At 42.4% G+C, this 21,309-nt stretch overlaps 1 protein-coding gene across 3 annotated transcripts in view; it reads left to right on the top strand.

Annotated features, from left to right (window-relative positions):
- Positions 1-21,309, top strand: part of ARVCF (ARVCF delta catenin family member) — a 574,725-nt gene that overhangs the window by 489,583 nt on the left and 63,833 nt on the right. For all 3 annotated transcript variants that reach the window (XM_044275582.1, XM_044275583.1, XM_044275581.1), the window contains 2 exons: positions 11,660-11,818; positions 15,189-15,799. In XM_044275582.1, the coding sequence (XP_044131517.1) occupies positions 11,687-11,818; positions 15,189-15,799 (743 nt within the window). In that variant the 5' untranslated portion in view covers positions 11,660-11,686. The remainder of the gene's footprint in view (positions 1-11,659; positions 11,819-15,188; positions 15,800-21,309) is intronic.

The following is a 21,309-nucleotide window of genomic DNA, read 5'->3' as shown; positions in this document are numbered from 1 at the left end:
AAGTAAGAGCATTTCCACACGTACAATGCAAAGGGAACTCAAGGGATTGGGATTGAACAGCTGTGTAGCTGTAAGAAAACCACTAATCAGTGAGGCAAACCAGAAAAAAAGGCTTCAATTTGCTAGGGAGCATAAAGATTGGACTCCGCAATGGAAGGTCATGTGGTCTGAGTCCAGATTACCTTGTTCCAGAGTGATGGGCGCATCAGGGTAAGAGGAGACGCAGATGAAGTGATGCACCATCATGCCTAGTGCCTACTGTACAAGCCTGTGGGGGCAGTGCTATGATCTGGGGTTGCTGCAGTTGGGCATGTCTAGGTTCAGCAACAGTATGTGCTCCAAGAATGAGGTCAGCTGACTACCTGAACATACTGAATGACCAGGTTATTCCATCAATAGACTTTTTCGTCCCCGATGGCACGGGCATATTCCAAGATGACAATGCCAGGATTCATCGGGCTTAAATTGTGAGTGGTTCAGCGAGCATGAGACATCGTTTTCACACATGGATTGGCCACCAGAGTCCAGACCTTAAAGGGATTCTGTCACCTCCCCGAACCCAAAATCGGATTTTAAAGCAGTCATGCAGCACAGCTTACCTTGAATCGGCTGTGCTCTTCTATCTTGTAATCCGTCCAGTAGTTTATGAGAAAATCGACTTTTATGATTATGCAAATTAGCCCTGAAAGTATCCAGAGGGGCATTTTGTTCCCCTTAGTGTGCCCAGTAACGCCCCTCTTACAGTGCCCAGCCCGCCTTCCTTCCGACTGCCTAACCGCCCACAGCCTCTCATTCCTCTCCTCCCCCTCCTTCATGGCCGAATGAACTCTCGCGCAGGCGCAGTACCCACTGAGGGCTGCGCCAGTGCGATCTGCAGGAGACTGAGGGCAGGAGCTTCATCCTAGTCACTGGGCATGCGCCAAGCCCAGTGACGTCCGATGCTCGCTCTTCCTTCATTCTCCAGCAAATCGCACTGGCGCAGCCCTCAGTGGGTACTGCGTCTGCGCGAGACTTCGCTCGGCCGTCAGGGAGGGGGAGGAGAGGGATGACAAGCTGTGGGCGGTTAGGGATTCTGAAGGAAGGCGTTTTGGGCACTGTAAGAGGGCGTTACTGGGCACACTAAGGGGAACATAACGCCCCTCTGGGCACCTTCAGGGCTAATTTGCATAACCATAAAAGTCGCTTTTCACAGAAACTACTGGACGGATTACAAGATAGAAGAGCACAGCCGATTCAAGGTAAGCTGTGCTGCATGACTGCTTTAAAATCCGATTTTGGGTTAGGGGAGGTGACAATGGCAGAGCGCACTGATGCCACGTGCTGCCTGCAGATTCGCGTCATACCAGTCAATTCTAGTTTGCAGGCGCTCGGTAGGAAGGAGCAGCTCCGAGCAGGAGGAACAGACTCTCTCGGGACTCTCAGTAGCGCAGCTGCGCTGAGGTAGGGTCACTGTCAACTTGGTCTGAGACTGAAGACTTTGCTGTAGCAGGGGAACGGGGAGGATTTTTAATGGTGGGGGACTGACTGTAATAACTAGGGTGGGGGGGGGGGGGGAAATTGGGTACTACTAACTGGTCTGTGCTGCCAGGTATTCACAGTAGTTATTAACCCCTTTCAGCAGTCCCCCATTCACAGTATTTATTAACCCCTCGGGACTGCTGAAAGTGGTTAATAAATACTGTGTGATGGGGACTGGCTGGCTCCAGTACACCCCTGGCCCCCTCCACAAGTCCACCCCCCCCCCCGCCCCGTCCCCTTCACCCCCGATAACAGTGTCATCCCCATAGATGCCCCAAATGTCTCAAACCGTTAAATAATGTGGTGAAATGTCACCTGTTTGTTTACGGATTTAAAAATTACAATTTAGAAAGAAAAATGTGACTATTTTTAAATAAGGTTAGAGCTGTACTATAGGTTAAATAAGGCCTCTTTCACACTTGCGTTGTCCGGATCCGGCGTGTACTCCACTTGTCGGAATTACACGCCGGATCCGGAAACGCAAGTGAACTGAAAGCATTTGAAGACGGATCCGTCTTCAAAATGCGTTCAGTGTTACTATGGCACCCAGGATGCTATTAAAGTCCTGGTTGCCATAGTAGTAGTGGGGAGCAGTATAATTACAGTCCGTGCTGCTCCCGGGGCGCTCAAGAATGACGTCAGAGCGCCCCATGCGCATGGATGACGTGCCATGTGATCAAGTCATCCATGCGCGTGGGGCGCCCTGACGTCACTCTGGAGCGCCCCGGGAGCCGCACAGACGGTAAGTATACCGCTCCCCACTACACTTTACTATGGCTGCCAGGACTTTAGCGTCCCGGCAGCCATGGTAACCATTCAGAAAAAGCTAAACGTCGGATCCGGCAAAGCGCCGAAACAACGTTTAGCTTAAGGCCGTATCCGGATCAATGCCTTTCAATGGGCATTAATTCCGGATCCGGCCTTGCGGCAAGTGTTCAGGATTTTTGGCCGGAGCAAAAAGCGCAGCATGCTGCCGTATTTTCTCCGGCCAAAAAACGTTCCGGTCCGGAACTGGAGACATCCTGATGCATCCTGAACGGATTTCTCTCCATTCAGAATGCATTAGGATAAAACTGATCAGGATTCTTCCGGCATAGAGCCCCGACGACGGAACTCTATGCCGGAAGAAAAAAACGCAGGTGTGAAAGAGCCCTAAGACTGTTCTATAAGCACAACATTGTTTTCTGGCGGTGGACACAAAATAATCTGGAAGTGCCCTTCCCGAGACCAGGCTCTGGATCCGCCACTGATAGATTGTAGACATACAGTATATTTGCCTTTTGAATATGTCATTCCTTTTCTGCTGTGGAAACGGACAATGGATCCTTTCATTACTTTCAGGCATGGATTTTCTTGCATGACAGATAATTACTGTGGAAACTGTAATCGCAACTCCTTGCCTCAATAACAAACCCATTCATGGCATAGAATTCATCTATGTAATGTTCTGTTATCATTACTAATCAAGGACCTTCGGAAAATCAATAGCTGTTTAAAAAGGAACCATATCCAGCTGATTCCATAGACACACAGCTGTGGTTCACCAAGTTCTGTTCCCAAGTTATACTTATTCTTAATATTAAATTTTGATCTTTGGTGCAACGAGGGCATCCCTTTTGCTCTTGTTGCACCTAAGCTCTGCTCCTTTCTGCGGCCAGATCTGCCCTTGCTGCTTTGCCACTTCCTGGCCCTGTCAATCAAAGCAGTGAGAGGCTGGACACAGAAAGGAGTGTTGATTGGGTACAACAAGAGCAATGGTGATGCCTGCATTGCACCAAAGGTCTAATTTTCATATTTAGAAAAAGTATAGTCTTGAGAACAAGAGAACCAGCGTTTATTTGGGCAAACTACAGCAATGTGTTTATGCAACAGTTTGATAGGGAGGTCACTGACGGATTCCCTTTAAATATTCATGTATTTCTTCGTGGTTAGACAGGAAAGTTTGGAGAATGTGAGCAGCTCCCCTGGGCCTTGTCCTGATAAACTACTGTATCTTCAGTATGATAATTGATTATCTGAATGCTGAGGTACTCTAAGGGCCATATATCCTTTCTGCCCGTTTTATTCAGCACTTCAAAACCAGAGTAAAAAAAAAAATTTAAATCTATTTTTGTTTAGCTCTTAAGACCAGAGACTATCATCCTAGGAGAAGTCCTGGGTGTATGAGCATTGGTGACTTGTAATAAAGATATCTCTCGATCTATCTCTCTCATAATGCGGAGCAAAACAAAAGCTAATATTAACAGTTCTCCAGAGTAACATGAAAATCCTGTGTAGTCACCCACTGCCTTCAGCATTTTGTTGCTAGGCAAGGGCACACAATTATTCTGGCACTTCTTAGCAAATCGTGTGTAACAAATTATTTATTAGGACTTCCCAATGTGAAACTTCAGCTATTACCAGAAGCTTCTGGTAATAATAAATATATATATATATTCTCATTCAAAGAGTTTTTTCTTTATTTTCATGACTATGAAAATTGTAGATTCACACTGAAGGCATCAAAACTATGAATTAACACATGTGGAATTATGGGACAACATCATAAAAGGGGGTGCTCAGGAATACAGACTTTATAAACTAGTGACAACCTGCTTTGTGTAGAAAAACAAATCTGCTTTCCTGTTCTCTTTATAAAGTCAAAATTCTAATGAAAAACATTTATATCATGCATGTTGTGTTGTAGAGCCCATTTGACTTGTCCGATTCTTTTTCTAGTGCTTTTCCCAAAAGTGTACGCTGGGTAGTAATGCAAGGCAAAGTCTTGTGTGAACAAAAGCCTTGTAGGTGTATATATGGTCAGGAGATGAGCTGGTGAGCAGGTGTTAGAAAACGCACTTCAGTGTGAAAATTCAAAGATTTTCTTTTTGGTGTGTGTGTGTGTGTGTGTGTGTGTGTTTATATAAAACTTATTAACTTTTTTTTCTTTTTAATGGATATGCTTCTCATCACCTGGGCCACAGCTCTAGTTAATCACAAGAAAAATAAGTCTATCAATGGAAATTTGTTGTATTGCATGATTCCTTTTTGTGTTTTGTTATTTAAAAAAAAATATATATTTATATAAAAAAATCTATTATTGGGATTAAAATGGTATTTCCATTAAGTCTCCACAGGATAGGGGATAAATATGAAATTGATCACAAAACAGAGACTGTATATGCCTTGGAGACCTCGTTCTGAATTCCCCCATCACCCTCCACCCACCACATGAACGGTGTGGCAGTTTGAGCATCCGCTGACCCTCCATTCAACTTTACAGGAGTTCTGGAGACAGCTGAGTGCAGCGCTCTATATATGGAACTCCCATAGATGACTGGAGCGGCAGCTCACCTACCTGACCTGCCAGTCCATTTATTTTGGGGTTTTCAAGTGGTACAGGGTCCCTGTCCTGTTCTCGGATTTGGACCCCCACTGATCTAATATTTAAATACGTATTAGCATAGAGTATATGGGCCCTTATTAAAATATAACTTTAATTAAAGTTAAACTTCAGTTATATTTTAAAGGGTCCATATACTTTATGCTAATACTTATTTTCACACTGTGGACACCTATACAATTTTTATTTTTAGATTAATATTTAAATACCCTTTTAAGAACATATTGTTCTGTGGTGCGTGTGTGTGTGTCTCTTTATATTTTTATTAATTAAAGGGAACCAGTCACCGGGATTTTGTGTATAGAGCTGAGGACATGGGGTGCTAGATGGCCGCTAGCACATCCGCAATCCCCATAGCTGTGTGTGCTTTCATTGTATAAAAAAACAAAAAACAATTTGATAAATATGTAAATGAACCTGAGATGAGTCCTGTCCCTGACTCCTTTTTTTTTTTTTTTTTTTTAAATTTATTTTTTATATACACCATAAAAGCACATAGAGCTATGGGGACTGGGTATTGCGGATATGCTAGCTGCCATCTAGCAACCCATGTCCTCGGCTATATACCCAAAATCCAGATGACAGGTTCCCTTTAAACTATGACAAATAGACCCTTTAGGATAACGGGTCATTGATGGCTATATATATATATATAATAAATTTGCACTGAATATCAATTGAGTTGCACCGTGATGTGACAGTTGCACACTTGGATTTTTTTGTGACTGTCGCTGTGTGATACCATTGACTATCATCATAACTTTTCAGCCACACAGGTCGTGTGTAGCCCTAGCCTTAGGGTTGTGATTAGTAGATCCTTCTGAGTCGGTGACCTCACACTCCTATTTTGGCAGGTTAGGCTACTTTCACATTAGCGTTCGGGGCTCCGCTTGTGAGTTCCATTTAAAGGCTCTCACAAGTGGCCCCGACCGCATCCGTCCAGCCCTAATGCATTCTGAGTGGATGCGGATCCGCTCAGAATGCATCAGTCTGGCAGCGTTTGGCCTCCTCTCCGCTCAGCAGGCGGACACCCGAACGCTGCTTGCAGCCTTCGGGTGTCTGCCTGGCCGCGCGGAGGCAAACGGATCCGTCCAGACTTGCAATGTAAGTCAATGGGGACGGATCAGTTTGAAAATTGAGCCATATTGTGTCAAATTCAAACGGATCCGTCCCCATTGACTTACATTGTAAAGTCTGGACGGATCCGTCTGAAGCTACTTTCACACTTAAAATTTTTACTACAATATAATGCAGACAGATCCGCTCTGAACGCAAGTGTGAAAGTAGCCTTACTTTGTCTTCCTGTACATTTTCTAGGTCATCGTGAGGCAATTTTTTTTTATGTTCCGGTAATTTGTCTGGATATTAGATTTTTATGGCTCATTTGATTTTATCATTGACTTGTGGCCAGTTTCTGTTGGAGGTCTTTAAAATATGGGTAGCCTGTCACCTTCCACACTTGTTCCCATTGCATTGACTATTGCTTTCACTGCCACAATTCTAAACTACTGGGCAACTCTACTTTATGTTTGACTTTCAGGACCTTGTGTTAAAAGGAGTATGAATGTTAGGCTTTTGCATTTTTTTTTTTTTGTATGCTAAGATGCACTTTGCTAAGACAGGAGTACAGCTGGATGAGCAGCTTATTGCTTTGAGAAAGTCCCGTGTTTTTTATGAGATTCGTAAATGTGAGTAAAGCTGGACTATATACGAAGCATTGCAGCTGTCTGTGCTCGTTACTGAATTCTTCATCTCTTCCCATTGCAGCAGTCCAACTGTGGAATAGAAAAGCTATAAACACTTGTACTTTTCCGCAGTTATTACAGGCACAGTGGTCGCGTTCTGCCTCCATGGAGAATTGTTTCCTGTATGCTCCCAGCATTAAGTGGTCCAGAACAGCTACAGGGGCTCGGGCCTCCGTTTACTGCTTTGTAGTGTTTGGACATAATCCAGTAATGCCGGCTAGTGATGAGCATATTCATGAGGAGGTTTTATTGGGATCTTTGAGGGTTATAGCTCATAAGGTGCAGTGAATTACATAGAGTATTTACAATCTGTTTGACTAGAGGGTTTGGCTTTGTGCGAAAGGTGCAGTTTGTACTCTTGTGCATCAATATGGCGCAGTTTAAGACTCTCAGCTTAGTTTGCACAGCCACCATAAGACTGTATTAAATCTGCCCCAGTGTGCGCCTTACAGCTTAAAGTACTTTTTATTCCCCCTCAAGGTGCAGGCATGAATGCCACATGTGAATAAAGCTATCCCCTCCGCTTGTGAGTTATTGGGGCACATGGTTTCTGCAATTCCCCTAATTGCTTTGTCAATCCTGTAAAGGGACATTTAGACTCTATTGGGAAATCTTCAGCATTTTGTTGGGTGCATACTTCTGATATGTGTATATACCTTACCTTATACCTTTGCTATATGGCACTTTATAGTCATACAGTAGCATACATTGTCCATTGTAATGCAGAAGACTACTCATGGGTTTTGTGTTGATCATGGTTTTATTCAGAATCGGAGATTAAAATGTAGTATATATTGCTTGTTGTTTTATGGGATTATTCTGTGGAAGACCGAACTATAAGGACAGTGGAGGAAATTTATCACCTCATTCTTTCCAGGTTTTCCAGTAATCATCCTGATAATCTGACCATGTAAAAGGGCCTTAAGATTTACACAGTGTAAACTAAGGGCTGTATTAGACTTAAAGATAGTTGGGCAGATCATCACTAACAAGTGCTCGTAGGAACGCTGGGTATCCATGATATGCCTGTGTAAAAGTGCTGCCGTTTTTTACCCGATGAACAAGCTTGTTCATCGAGAAATGGTAATTTTTTAGCAGGCTAAAAAAAGTTTGCCGGCGGCAGATCGTGCTGCCTGAGTAGTGGCATTAGTGATGGTTCCTTTCTGTACTGTGGAGGAAATCGCTGCGCATGCTGAGGTCTCCTTCCTTACTGACAATCGCCTGCTCGTCAGTAAACTCTTACTTCTTGACAACCAAAATTCTGATGATACTCTAGACCAGAGCCAGATTTATCAAATGGGCTGATGCTGCATGGTACATTTAGTGTCCCTTTTCGGTGCGACCCAATGGTGCAGCTGAGCCATTCCCCTCAGTGGCAGCTAATGGCTGCATGATTTCATCACAAAATCATGTAGCTGTAGACTGGGCATGACTTGGCAGCATGCTGCCAGCTGCACTGTTGGTTTTACCCATAAAGTATGGCCTCTTCAAGTGTTTTTTAGATTTTTGAAAACCTAATTGGGAGTGGATCGTAAAAGTAGAGAAAATATGAGGACAGCTGCTACTTGGACGAGGCAAAAAACCATAAATATGGTCAAAACCATGTACTTCAGTTTATTGGCGGAAATTAAGTTAGAATCCTTGCATGCAACTTCTTGAATGATGTGTACCATTGTATTTGTGCAAAAAGCAGCTTAACATGATTATATTAAAGGAACTTATTCCGGTCTCCAATGGTTTTAGAATAGTCGTTTAGTTGGCTCTAAATCTGTCCATCTACATAGCACATTTCAAAATAACTAGCTGAAGAGTGCTTTGGGGAAAATGCATAATTTTCAGTAATGTTTGCGGCTGAACCTCCCTCTCCAAAAATAGACTGTAACCTCGTGCTACTTTCCTTCTTTGTAGATGTTCTTCGGCTTTGCTGTTAAAGGGGCCAAGAATGATGCATTGACAGGATGATTCCTTTGTGCAGAGAAGACTTTCATTTGAAAGTTATGGGTCAATGTTTGCAAACGAAATGCTGGTATTAAGGATGTCTAGAGAAATGTCCTGCTGCATTGGAGGGAGGAAGGAGAAGTATGTAGGCACTAGAAGTGAGCAGATGAGTCCTTGTTAAATTTCTTTATACAAATTGCTTTCCGCTAGAAGCGTGAGGAAACTCTCCCGTCATGTTGATCGACCCACTTCAGCCGCAAACATATAATAATCACATTATCCTCTTGTTCAGGCCTGAGCACTTCTTCTTTCATACGTGACCAACCACTGGCCAATTAAACAAATGCATTTCTATGTGAAGTCTTGGCAACTTGTCAAATGACCAGTTTTTTGTGTGGTCCCCTCCAGTCTGATGAATCTGAAGTGTGCGGGAAGATGGTGTTAATGCGAGTTGCAACATGGTTAAGATACAGTTCACACCACAACAGTGGTGCCCAATTAGGAGATTTTCCAGCAAATTTATTTAATAATATATACCGTATCTGCCATCAGATCAATAGGTCTTAGTGGCCAAACTTTATCCAAAAGGATGTTTGTTTTACATACTTTTGACCAGAATCGACTGGATATCGTAGCCCCAACTATATTGAAAAGTAAGGTCGACCTGTGTGTCAGTAGGGCATGTGCTTCCTTTGCCTCTTAAAGAGCCTGCATGCTCACCCTGATCTTCTTCTCCAGGATATCTGTCCTAGGCTATTTAAGGCAGTTTTCCTTGTGGACATACCTGGGTCTGCTGTGTAGACACAGACTATGGCCCACATTCACTAATGAAAGCCCACCTACATTTTGGAATAAATTGCGCCAAAAAGTGTTGCATCTAGGTTTAGATATATTTTTTTTTTTTTTTTTTTTTAGCACTTAGATCTTCCAGCCTGAGTCATGGTGCAGGTCTAGGCAGCCTGTCTAAGCTTATGCCATCAACAGGCTTAGTAACTCTCCCCCCTATGTATAGGGAATTGGAGTGTAAAATGGGTGAGAGACTTAGAACTATGGAAATAAACCTGAATTATCAGTGTCTTTTATGCTTTCTTGCCTTTTATTGCAAAGACCTTAGACCTGCATAGACAGAGGAATGTGGAACTTGCTCTGTACTTCACTGTCTGCCTTAATTAAGACTTCAGGCACCTTGTAAATGTGTCTGCATCCGTAATCAAGCCTTTAAATAGCAAATGTATGCTGATTAATGGTATGCTTCTGTGTGGCCTAATATTGTGCCCATCAGTGCTTTTTACTGTCAGTTTATCGCATCACATTGTACCACCATGCTGCAGAAATAGAATTCATTGGGGCAAAGACTCAGTAGACCTATTTAGACCTTTCTTTTCCAACGCAAGGAGCATTTTATCTCCTGATCTCTGGGGTGGGAATGTATTGGTGCTTATCGGTACCCGCAGCTTATTCTCAGAATCCTCCCTGCCGTGCCTGAACAAGTGGCTGTTGAATATGGAGTGGGACAGATTTTAAATACATGAATGTTACAATCAGGAGGCGTGCAGGAGTGATCATCACACTTCGATGTGAGCATGTTCATTTGGATCTTGGCAATAAATGCTTATCGTGTAGTCTAACCAGATTGTGGCCTTTGAGGAAGAAGTTGCATAGTGTTTAATGCCTTTTAGCAAGACTGAACAATAAGAGGTTGTCTCTAGAAGACTCCATTTTAAATAGAAGCCAATATGGCAAGGAATGGCACTGCCACTGGCTCGCCTTTGTAACCCCTGCCAGTCAGTTGCTATCTCCCAAGACTGTGATGGGGAACCTTTTTACAGACAGTGCCCAAACTGCAACTCACTTATTTATCGCAAAGTGCTTACACGGCAATTTAACCTGAACTGTGACATTAGCTAAGACCTATGCATGTAGCGGGACTCCAGAGTACAGTGGTAGCAAAGAAACATTTCCCTCCTGTCATGCACCACTACAGCGGGACACAAACTGTCCGATTCACATTCTGCGACTGGTGGATGCAGAACCCCTTCAGGGTATATTCGCACGACTATGTATTTTGCTGCCTGCAATATACAGATGCTGTCCATATGACATCTGCACAGTTGGAGCAAGCACCTAATTTTATGCCAGGGCACAAACCTTGGCATAGTTTTGGGGCATCCTCCAGCAGGCCATGCGTGCCTCCTAGCTATCGATTTCTTTTGATTATCTGTCACGAATGAATGTGTGTTGCGGCTTCTTGTCCTGGCCACCTTTTCGGTTAAGTAGCAAATGCAGCTTAGAAATGTCCTTTGCAAAAATTTTGTGGTAGTGGCATTTAAAAAGCTAAATCTTTCTATATATATATATATATATAATTTATTTTTTTTTTTTTTTTTTTTTTAATATGAAGGCGAATGCTGGGAATCTAACTAGCTTTGTAGCGTTTGGAGGCTGCCAAAGCCGTGCTCACTTCATTTAAACCTGTGCTCATTTGGAGCAGACCAGATCTGAGGTCTTGAATTGCAGTAAACAAGACGCAGCGTTCCCATGTTCTTACTTAAATTATTATCTGTGATTAACATGCAGCGTTTCACATTCCAGCACGCACATCACTAGAAATAGTTTCCCAGGGACCCTTAGGGACAGTATTTTGTCACGTTCGGTAGCAATGACTTGGCTGTTACTATATCACGAGTTCTTGTTTTATCCCACCAGTGACTGAAGAGCTCACGCACTGCCTGTCTGTATACTACAGACCTGCAGTATATACATTATGTAATGGTCATAAAAGGAAAACTTGTGTAAAAAAGTAACATGATGGCGACACATGGTCATGGAAACTTAGTTGCCTTTGAGTTTTGATCTCTCTCTCTCATACAGTATTAAAAATGTAATATCCTTCTGAACAGAAAACAAGTAAATGCAGATTAATGGAGTGTTCTGGTAATTTATCTGTGAAGTGCTCTGCTTATTGGATATTTATTCACTGCTTGATTGGCTGCCAAACTTTTTTTTTTCTTATTCATTGTCTGTAATAAGACCAGAAAACATTGCTTTTTGTAACCCTAAAATTTTCTACCTGCAGGAGCAAAGTCCCAGTAACCAGACCTCAATGACCATGATGCAAGAACCTCCAGAGATGATGGAAGAGACAGTTACTGTAGAAGAGGATCCTGGAACTCCCACCTCCCATGTGTCCATTGTCACATCAGATGATGGAACCACTAGAAGGACCGAAACCAAGGTATGGCCATGTCATTCCATCTAGCTACAATACACCTAATATATAAATATTAACCTTCAATCCTTCTTTGTCCATAATCTATTTCCTGTGTAGACTATTATTTACTGGAGTGTTTGGGTGCTCTTGTGTGTTTGATATGAAGCTTCTCTCAGCAGCTTCTTACAGTATTGTCTTCAAACTAGTAATTTTAAATCTGCAGATAGAGCTAGAAAAGTCCTCTTATGCATTCTGAACACAAAGGGGAGTGTTGCCTTTCCTTTTGTATCCTCACGAGGTATCAGTGCTGGGAATCAAACATTTTGCATGATCCAGTGAAGGTGACCTTGAAGATGGCTTAGATGGTATAAAGGTGCAAGCACATCTAATAAGACCTGAGAATACATGGTTCTGAAAAATTCCCTTGAAACGGCTTTGCTTTTTTTTCACATGTGAAGTATTCTTGCCTGTTTAACTAAAAGCATTGTCGGTATGAATTGGAATGTACTTTGTGTCACTCTATAATAACAATTATGGCACATCTATTCTTATGACTCAGACTTGCCCTTTATTTATTATTCCTTTAAATTCTGAATTGCTAGCATTTTGCAGTTAAGGTCCAGATGACCGTTACCAGTTGGGCTGTCTCCTGCACAGTCTAACATTATCCAATCTGTAGAGATGAGCCAAGTTCTTAAATTCGATTCGGCTTCTTTGCAGAAATTTGCCAAAAAATTCAGTTTGTGATGAATTACTTAGTCACGAAGTGCATTTCTATGTAAGTGGTGGGTGCAATGACTGGGAGCGCCTTAATATTAAGGTCTATGATTACCTCATTCATTTGATCGTGAAGAATTGACCGGCGACATCTTGATTGGAGATCCAGTGCGAAATCTCACGTGGAGAGTGAGGGCATTGTCACGTCGGCCTGTGTGGTGACGTTCTACATTACTGTGTGCGAGATTTCAAGTGCCATCTTCAGTTAAGATAGTGGTGGTGAGCTCTTTGCAAATTAAATGTATGTGGGGAGTATGGTTTTGTTTTTTTAAACCCCATTACAGAGGAAATCAATTCGTAAGAACGAGGTAATTCAGCTTCACGGCGAATCAAATTTCCCCTAAGTTTAACAGTTGGATTCGCTCAACACTACCGATCAGTGCTGTCACTTTGCAGGAATGCACAGCCAACTGGTAAAATCCATCTGAACCTTCAGCAGTGCATTTATAACTTCTAGAAGGAATGATAAAGGTATGGCAGAATATTAGTTGTAAGAATAGATACCCCAGTTATTGCATGGGGGATGCAAGTAGTTACTAAAGACATGTCTTTAAGATAACCACCTAATGGGAACCCACGTATGTATTACTCTCATCATCACCTCATTTATTGGCCATGTGAAGCCTATTCTTTTTGACAGTCTATCCTTGTATGTGCTTTTATGTTGTGTTCTCCTTGCTTATCTCCTTTGTATTTTTGTTGGTATTGGGGTATGTTCACTTGGCAAAAATCTGCCACTGGTCTAGCAATGAAAAATGGGTGCTTTCAGCTGCTAAATCCGCAACCAAAACTTGCCAATATTTTTTTTCATTGCATTTAGTTTTAAATTCCACCTTTTTGCATGCAGTTTTTTTTCAGTAGTTAATTTGAAAAACGCTCAGTGACAAGTTTAATTCTTGGAAGCAGATTTAATTGTGGATTTCATAGACGTCGGTGGGCAAACAAAGAAACCTCAACCAAATACTTTTGTAAATTCCTCTAAAACTTCCAGCAAATTACAAATTTGCCACTAAAAACGACCCTTTTTGAGCTAGTTATTTGCTACAGAATTTTCGGCCACTGATTTTTGTCTTGTGAACAGTGCCTTAGGCTAATATCGCGCTCCGGACTCGCTGCGCAGCTCCTGTCCTGAACTTCCAGCGCTGCTGGGGTCACGGAGCATTATTTTGATTTTATGATGCTGTGTAACCCTTAGAGTTCTGGAATGTACTGGATATCACTGACAGTATTATGTAAGGTGAGGAACGGCATTTGATTTCTGTAATGATTTAACTGATGGCAATAAAGAAAATTGGTTTTCAGAAATAAGGCAGAAATTTTTTGATGAGCTGTATGCGCTAACCATTTGATTTATTTAAGAAGTTGAACTACAAAAAGTCTGATACGCGTTTCAAAAGTTTCACAACTTTTTTAACTTTAATTGTTCATGGATTCTGACAGATCATCCCTAAGGTTCAATAGTTTTTTTTTTTCTTCGAAAGCAAATGGTCCGAAACTGTAAGGCCTATTCCACACAAGTGAGCTTTCCTTCTGGATGTGATGTGTGACTGAATCCTGACGCTTCCATGTTTTTCACGCATCACTTTTGCATTCAGGACATTGTGTATTGTGTGGTTTTCATGCAGCTCTGGTCCTTTTAGAAGTGAATGATACTTGTGTGACAATTCGAAGGTATCCGCATGGAATACAATTTTTCACTCATGGTTGCTAGAAGGTGTAGATTGTCCTTCATGCGCATGAAAACGGCATGCAATATGGACAGAAAAAATGCACACCCTGAATGCAGCTGCAGAAAGTAACTTAACTTGTGTGGACCATGCGTTTTTACCTGAACAGATCCTGACACAATCCATACTGCCTGTGTGAAAGAGACCTAAAGGTTTCACCCAGACAGCCCTATTTATGAATGTAGACCTGGTGATTATTAGCTGATATTCAGTTTTGGCAGCTGGAAGCACTAGACATCATCTGGTATGGTTTGGAAAAACAATACACCTCATAGTGCATATTACTACGTGCCGCCCAGTCCATTTTAATTTGTTCTCCACTCAGTCGAAGGCCTCATTCACACAACCGTATGTATTTTGCAGTCTGCAAAACACGGAGCCACAAAAATTTGGCCGTCGTCCATGTGTATTCCATATTTTGTGGGGCGGAACAGTTGGCCCCTAAAAGAACAGTACTATCCTTTTCTGTGATGCGGACAATAATAGGACATGGTATATCTTTTTGTGGAACGGATATATTCGGAATGCATACGGTCCGCAAAAAAAATAATGTAACTGACACTGAAGAAAATACGTAATACGTTTGTGTGCATGAGCCCTTAATGAGGTGATCGGAGTGAGAGATTTGTTATGTTATCTCCATGTTCCTTTAAAAGGGTCTTTAGCCTTCTTTGTATTATGGCTGTTCTTGACGAGGATTTCTTATGATTATTATTTAATTTTTATTTTTTTTCTGTTACCTAATCCCACCTTTCTTTTCCCCATGTTTGCACTTGATGGATATTTATATCTTCTTTTCACCCATACTAATTATGTAAGTATTCTTTCAGAAAATGAGCAGTTTTGTTGAGGTTTTATTTAGCTTTTTAGCTGAATGTATTTCTCTTCAGGTTACAAAGATGGTAAAAACAGTCACCACTAGAACCGTGCGCCAAGTGCCACTTGGTCCAGATGGGATGCCTGTAATTGATGCTTCCTCTCCAATCGCTGGTTACACAGATTCTATTGACAGAAGATACATGAAAAATGGGGAACGTTTTATAAACCCACAGGGAACTTCAACTTTGACTAGGTCCTACAACAACAGTTACAGTGATTCTTATGGTGATCATCACGAGACCCCGTACCGCCCCTTCATGGCACATGAAGGCTACGGAGAAATGCCAGACAACTATGGAAGCCTGTCCCGTGGAATTAATTACCGCCCACGATACGCTTACACTCCGGGAAATAGTTATCGCCCTGAAGATGGCAGTTATACCCTCCCAACTCGTAGGGAGAACTATGTTCCTATTGCGCAGCCCCAAGTGCCAATTGGAAGTAGTGTGGACTTAAACCGATCCCAGCCAGAGCGTTTCCAGCCTGAGCCATATGGTCTAGAGGATGATAATCGTAGTCTTGGAGCGGATGATGAAGGCTACGAGTTAGATCCAGATTACTCAACCATGAATAGAAGAGTCCTTCCTGGCATGCCTCTTACAAGCCGGCCCCACAAAACAAGGTAATCAAACCCACTACAAAATATCTTAAGTTTTGTTGCTGATTACTTTATTTTTTATTTTTTTATTATTTTTTTATTAAGAAAAATACCACATAGTTACTGGTACTAATTTTAAAGGGCAGCTTTTTAAAGTTAACGTTCAAATAGCTCTGTGCAATAATAATGTTGAGATTACGCGATCAGTCAAGTACATCTTCAATGGATTCTGTCAGCACGGTTTTTCATATTAAGCTTGCCAACAGGTTCACTGAGGTCTACTTGAGTATGTTAGAAATGTCGTGCAATTGCTTGCCCCATACACTGCAATACTTATGATTTATTTTTACCAGCATTGTATTATGTCCATTCCTGGCTACTGCAGGGTCAGCTCCTTAGCCTGTTGTATACATCACCTACGCACAGACATACTTAGGCTACTTTCACACTAGTGTTTTTAATTACGCTATTGAGATCAGTCATAGAATCTCAGTAGCGGAAGAAAACTATTCAGTTTTGTCCCCATTCATTATCATTGAGGACAAAACTGAACGAAACGGAATGCACCAAAATGCATTCCATTCCGTTTGGTTGCGTCCCCATCGCAGACAGAATAACGCTGCAAGCTGAGCAAGACTGATGTAAGTCAATGGGGGACGGATCTGTTTTCTGACACGACAGAAAACGGATCTGTCCTGCCATTTGCTTTCAGTTGTGTTCATGACTGTCCGTCATGGCTATAGAAGATATAATACAACCGGATCCGTTCATGATGGATGCATGAGTTGTATTATTGTAACGGAAGCGTTTTTTTGCAGAACAATGACTGATCCGCAAAAAAAAACGCTAGTGTGAATGTAGCCTTATGCTGCTTTATATAAAATGGTTAACAGAAAAGTGTAAAAGTTGTGGATCTTGGAAAGTGAGAATCCTTCTGTTTTAGCAAAAGTAATAAACATAAAAAAACAGCCCTCAGAGTTCAGTAAATAGATCATTAAAAAAATATTTCTGCAGAATAAGCCCCATTAAACCAGGCATACTGTGTGGTAGGGTTGATCATGCTGATTAAAACCATACCCTTTTTTTATGTCTGTACTTTGGATCATTGCCGAGATCTATGTTTTTACTAATCTGCACAAACTGCTTTGAGCACAAAGGGGCTGGCTGGAGCCTTTGGAGCACCACTTCTGTAACACCCCTTATTTTTGGACAGGGCTAATTAGAAATCTCATCCAGCCCTGTATTCTTGCACCTGCTCAGCGACTTGGCATTTGCACAGTGGGTCTGCTGCTGCTTCCTGAACCATGGAGATCCATGCTGTGCTTGCATCGAAGACTACAACTAGAAGTGGAGACAATGGCTTTGGTCTAGCTGTGTCAAAGTGGGGAGTGCCCAGAGCAGAGGAGTGTTACAAAAACGGTGCTCCAAGGGCTCTGACCAGCTTCTTGGTACTCAGTCCAGCTCCTTTTGTGTATCACTACAAATGCAAATATTTCAGCAATGGTTCTACGTACAGACATAACATATATATCGATTTAATCGGCCTAACCAACCTTATCACATAGTATAGCTTGTTGATCATGCTGATGGATGCTAAATGACAGGGCCTTTTTGGGCATTATCGAGTTTGTATTAAGTTATAAACTTATTCCCTATCCACAGATCTGAGCTGGGATCTACTAGTTCCCCAGCAGTGTGCATTCTTAACCTTGGCTTCATTCATTTGGGGGACTATGGACCTTGCCCATCTCCTGTTCCGTGGATAGGGGAAAAGTTTATATTTTGTAACAAACCCTTTTAGGCTATTTTCAGACCTACTTCATGTAGATCCAACTGCCTAATCTGGCAGAAGTGCAGGGAATCGGGCGGACGCAAACTGCAGCGGTTTGTGTTCGGCCAATTCTCAGCATTTTTGCCGGAATGCGGCCAGATCTATGCCGGGCAGCCTGCTTAAGGTGTGTGTGTGTGTGTGTGTGTGTGTGTGTGGTGGAATGAACAAAAGTAGCAGTTCAGTCATTGTTTTTATTAAAGGGAGTCTTTCACCTAAACTGACCATTATAGAAAACTAACACCATGATCTGCATTCAAAAAAAAATGTTAATGAAGGTACCCAGGGATGGCGTTCAAGCGGCCGGTGCCCAGGCCCCTCGTCGCTTTTCATATGAAACCCCTCCCCTTTCACCCTTCTGCCCCCCCCCCCCAGGTTCTTCAGAAATCCAGCACCGTTCATAAGACTCGCCGTGCCTGCGTACTTCATTTCCTATTCTGGCACATGCGCATTAAACACTCTTGTGCCTCTGCCCATAATGGGGAATGAAGTGCGCAGGCACGGCGAATCTTCTGAACGGCGCTGGCGCTGGATTTCTGAAGAACCTAGGACGGGCCAGAGGGGTAAAAGGGGAGGGGTTGAGATGAGGCAGCCCCTGGGCACCTTCAGAGCTAATTAACATATTGAAAAGTTTGTGTTTTCGCAAAAAAAAAAAAAAAAACGGACAGCCATATGGTAAGTTGCATTCCAATATGGGGACTATAATATACAATATAATGCAGATCATGGTGTTGGTGTTCTATAATGGTCAGTTTAGGTTAAAGGAATACCACTTTAAAGGGTGTCTCACGTAAATTAGCCAATAGCAGACGATGCAATGGGAACGAGCCTCCCTAGAATCGCCCACCATGACAAAAATCAAAATGACTTGCGGTTTTTGGTTGCTTCACATCTCCCCCCAAAAAATTATCAGTCATACACATCCCAGAATAGGATCAATAAAACTGAACTATATGGTTAGGCTACTTTCACACTAGCGTTCGTCGGTCCGCTCGTGAGCTCCGTTTGAAGGGGCTCACGAGCGGACCCGAACGCTTCCGTCCAGCCCTGATGCAGTCTGAATGGATGCGGATCCGCTCAGACTGCATCAGTCTGGCGGCGTTCAGCCTCCGCTCCGCTCGCCTCCGCACGGACAGGCGGACAGCTGAACGCTGCTTGCAGCGTTCGGGTGTCCGCCTGGCCGTGCGGAGGCGTGCGGATCCGTCCAGACTTACAATGTAAGTCAATGGGGACGGATCCGTTTGAAGATGCCACAATATGGCTCAATCTTCAAGCGGATCCGTCCCCCATTGACTTTACATTGAAAGTCTGGACGGATCCGTCCGAGGCTATTTTCACACTTAGCTTTTAAATGCCAAAATAATGCAGACGGATCCGTTCTGAACGGAGCCTCCGTCTGCATTATTATGATCGGATCCGTTCAGAACGGATCCGATCGAACGCTAGTGTGAAAGTAGCCTTATTGCTGTAATGGTACCTACCCAGGAATGAAGGGCTCTGGTCAGTTTTACCGCATTGGGCACACCATAAAAAAACAACTGAGTTTTTTCTTCCCATTACATGCTATGCAATATTAAATCGGTGCCATTAGAAAGTACAAGTTGTCTTGCAAAAAACAAGCTTTCGTACAGCTATGGGAACAGAAAAGCAGGGAGTTAAAGATTTAAAAGGCAACAATGAAAAAATCTTCCGGGGTTGAAGGGGTAAATCTGCAACCGATGTTTTCCAGTGCAGATTACGTCTCCATGTCATTGTACTCGGGGTGCATCCACTTTGGACTGATCTGCAGTTTTGCTGTTTTCTATGATACCAGCACTGTGGACGGGTTTTTAAGAAGTCTCATTACACGCGCTGTTAAAATAACCATGATGCAAATTGGCCTGCAGTGTGGATTTTGAATCTGCAGCATGTGTGTTTTTTTGCTGCGAGTTCCAACAGTAGATTTGCAGTGTATGGGGTGAAATCTGCAGCATATGTGGATTTTGCAACTAATTTTTTTTGAGACTCTAGCTGTAGAAATGCAGAAAATTTGCTACGGATGTTCCACCCTATGCGGCCGTACCCTCATTGTTAAAGTAATCAGGAAAGTACAAACATTTTCCTATGATATAATAGTTTTAGCATACGGTGAAAAGTCTGTTTACATCTCGTCCAAGGGATTGGTTTTGCCTCGCCCTTTGTCCTAGAGGAGGAGTGTTTGGCTTCACACTGTGGGCAGTATTTTACAGGAGCAGGGTTTATCATCTCTCACTACATTGAGAAATTCTTCTGCCAATGTGGAGAAAACAAATTTGCAGATGCGTGTTGGGCATTTGCTGTAATCTGGCACAAGTTTCAATGCCAATTAGGGCTGTGTGGCTTTAAATAGGATCATGCACAGGTTCACTGTTAATAGGCAGTTCATCCAGATAGTTTGTTCAAGCAGCTAATCTAAACAGAACAATTAAAGGGATTATGGGGTTTCCTGTAAATAAAACGTCGAGAACCTTTCGCCATGAATATGCAGTGCAATCTACGAACAACATTATAGAGCAGAAGGAACTGAGCGGACTGATAAGTAGTTTTATGGGAAAGGTTCAATATAACTTGTAATCTCTTTAGAATCTTCTGAGCTCAGTAGCCAAGTAGGGCTTATTGCTAGTAAAACCACCCACATGGCTACTAGCTCTGAAAGAACAAATTTCATTTTTTCCACTTATATTTTCCCATTCCCTCCTTCCAAGAGCCCTAACTTTTTTTTTTTTTTACTTTTCCTTTCACTTAGCTGTATGAGGGCTTATTTGTTGCAGGGACTTGATGGTACCATTTCATCTTGCCATATCTTGTGCTGGAAAACAGGGAAAAAATTCTGTGTGCGATAAAGCTGAAAAAAAAAACTATTCCGCCATGATATCTTTTTGATTACTTTTAATTCAATTTTTGGAGGGGGCTAGCTGACGACAAAAAGCTTTATTATTTATTATTTATTATTTTTTATTTATTATCTTATTTTTAATAATTTTTATTTATTTTTTTTTGTCTTGGAGCATTTTCTGCCCAATTGACATACGGATAAGGACAGTTTATGGTGTGCTGTCTGCGTTTTTTTTACAGACCCATTGAAATGAATGGGTTTGCATCCAATGCGCAAATAATGCGGATTGGATGCAGACCTGAAATATTGAGGGAGACTAATTGTGATATATACGGTACAACATGGTTGCTAAGTGTTGGGGGGGGGGGGGGATGTTAACATGTTTTTGTGTGTGTGTGTGTTTTTTTTTTTTTGTTTCAGTGGCTGTCAAATACAAAACTGCATTTTTTAGTTCCCCCCCCCCCCCCCCCCCGACTCTTCTCATTCATTTCAGTAGGAGAAAAAGTTCAGTAGGAGTGCAAAAAACTCTTTATTTACTGGCCCTTAAGCTGGATCAGATGGCAGGATGGCTTACAGCTATATGACTGTCATGAGCAATGTACCAAAAGTTTGCAAAGCTTCAGACTAGGTAAAACCCGTACAGCCCCATGATCCAAGAGAGGTTTAACTTAATATTCGCCTAAGGCTACTTTCACATTAGTGGCAGCCTGTTTTGGGTGAACAGCCTGCCGGATCTGTGCTACTGTACGTATGCCACCGGCATTCCGCTCAAGCCTCATTCACTATAACTGGGCGGGCCAGAGTTCCGGGCGCAGCCCGACAAACATGCCGAGAGGCAGCCGGAACAAAACT

The sequence above is a fragment of the Bufo gargarizans genome, chromosome 1 (genome assembly GCF_014858855.1).
Source record: "Bufo gargarizans isolate SCDJY-AF-19 chromosome 1, ASM1485885v1, whole genome shotgun sequence".
Classification (NCBI taxonomy): Eukaryota; Metazoa; Chordata; class Amphibia; order Anura; family Bufonidae; genus Bufo; species Bufo gargarizans.
This window is presented reverse-complemented; position numbering and strand designations above follow the sequence as displayed.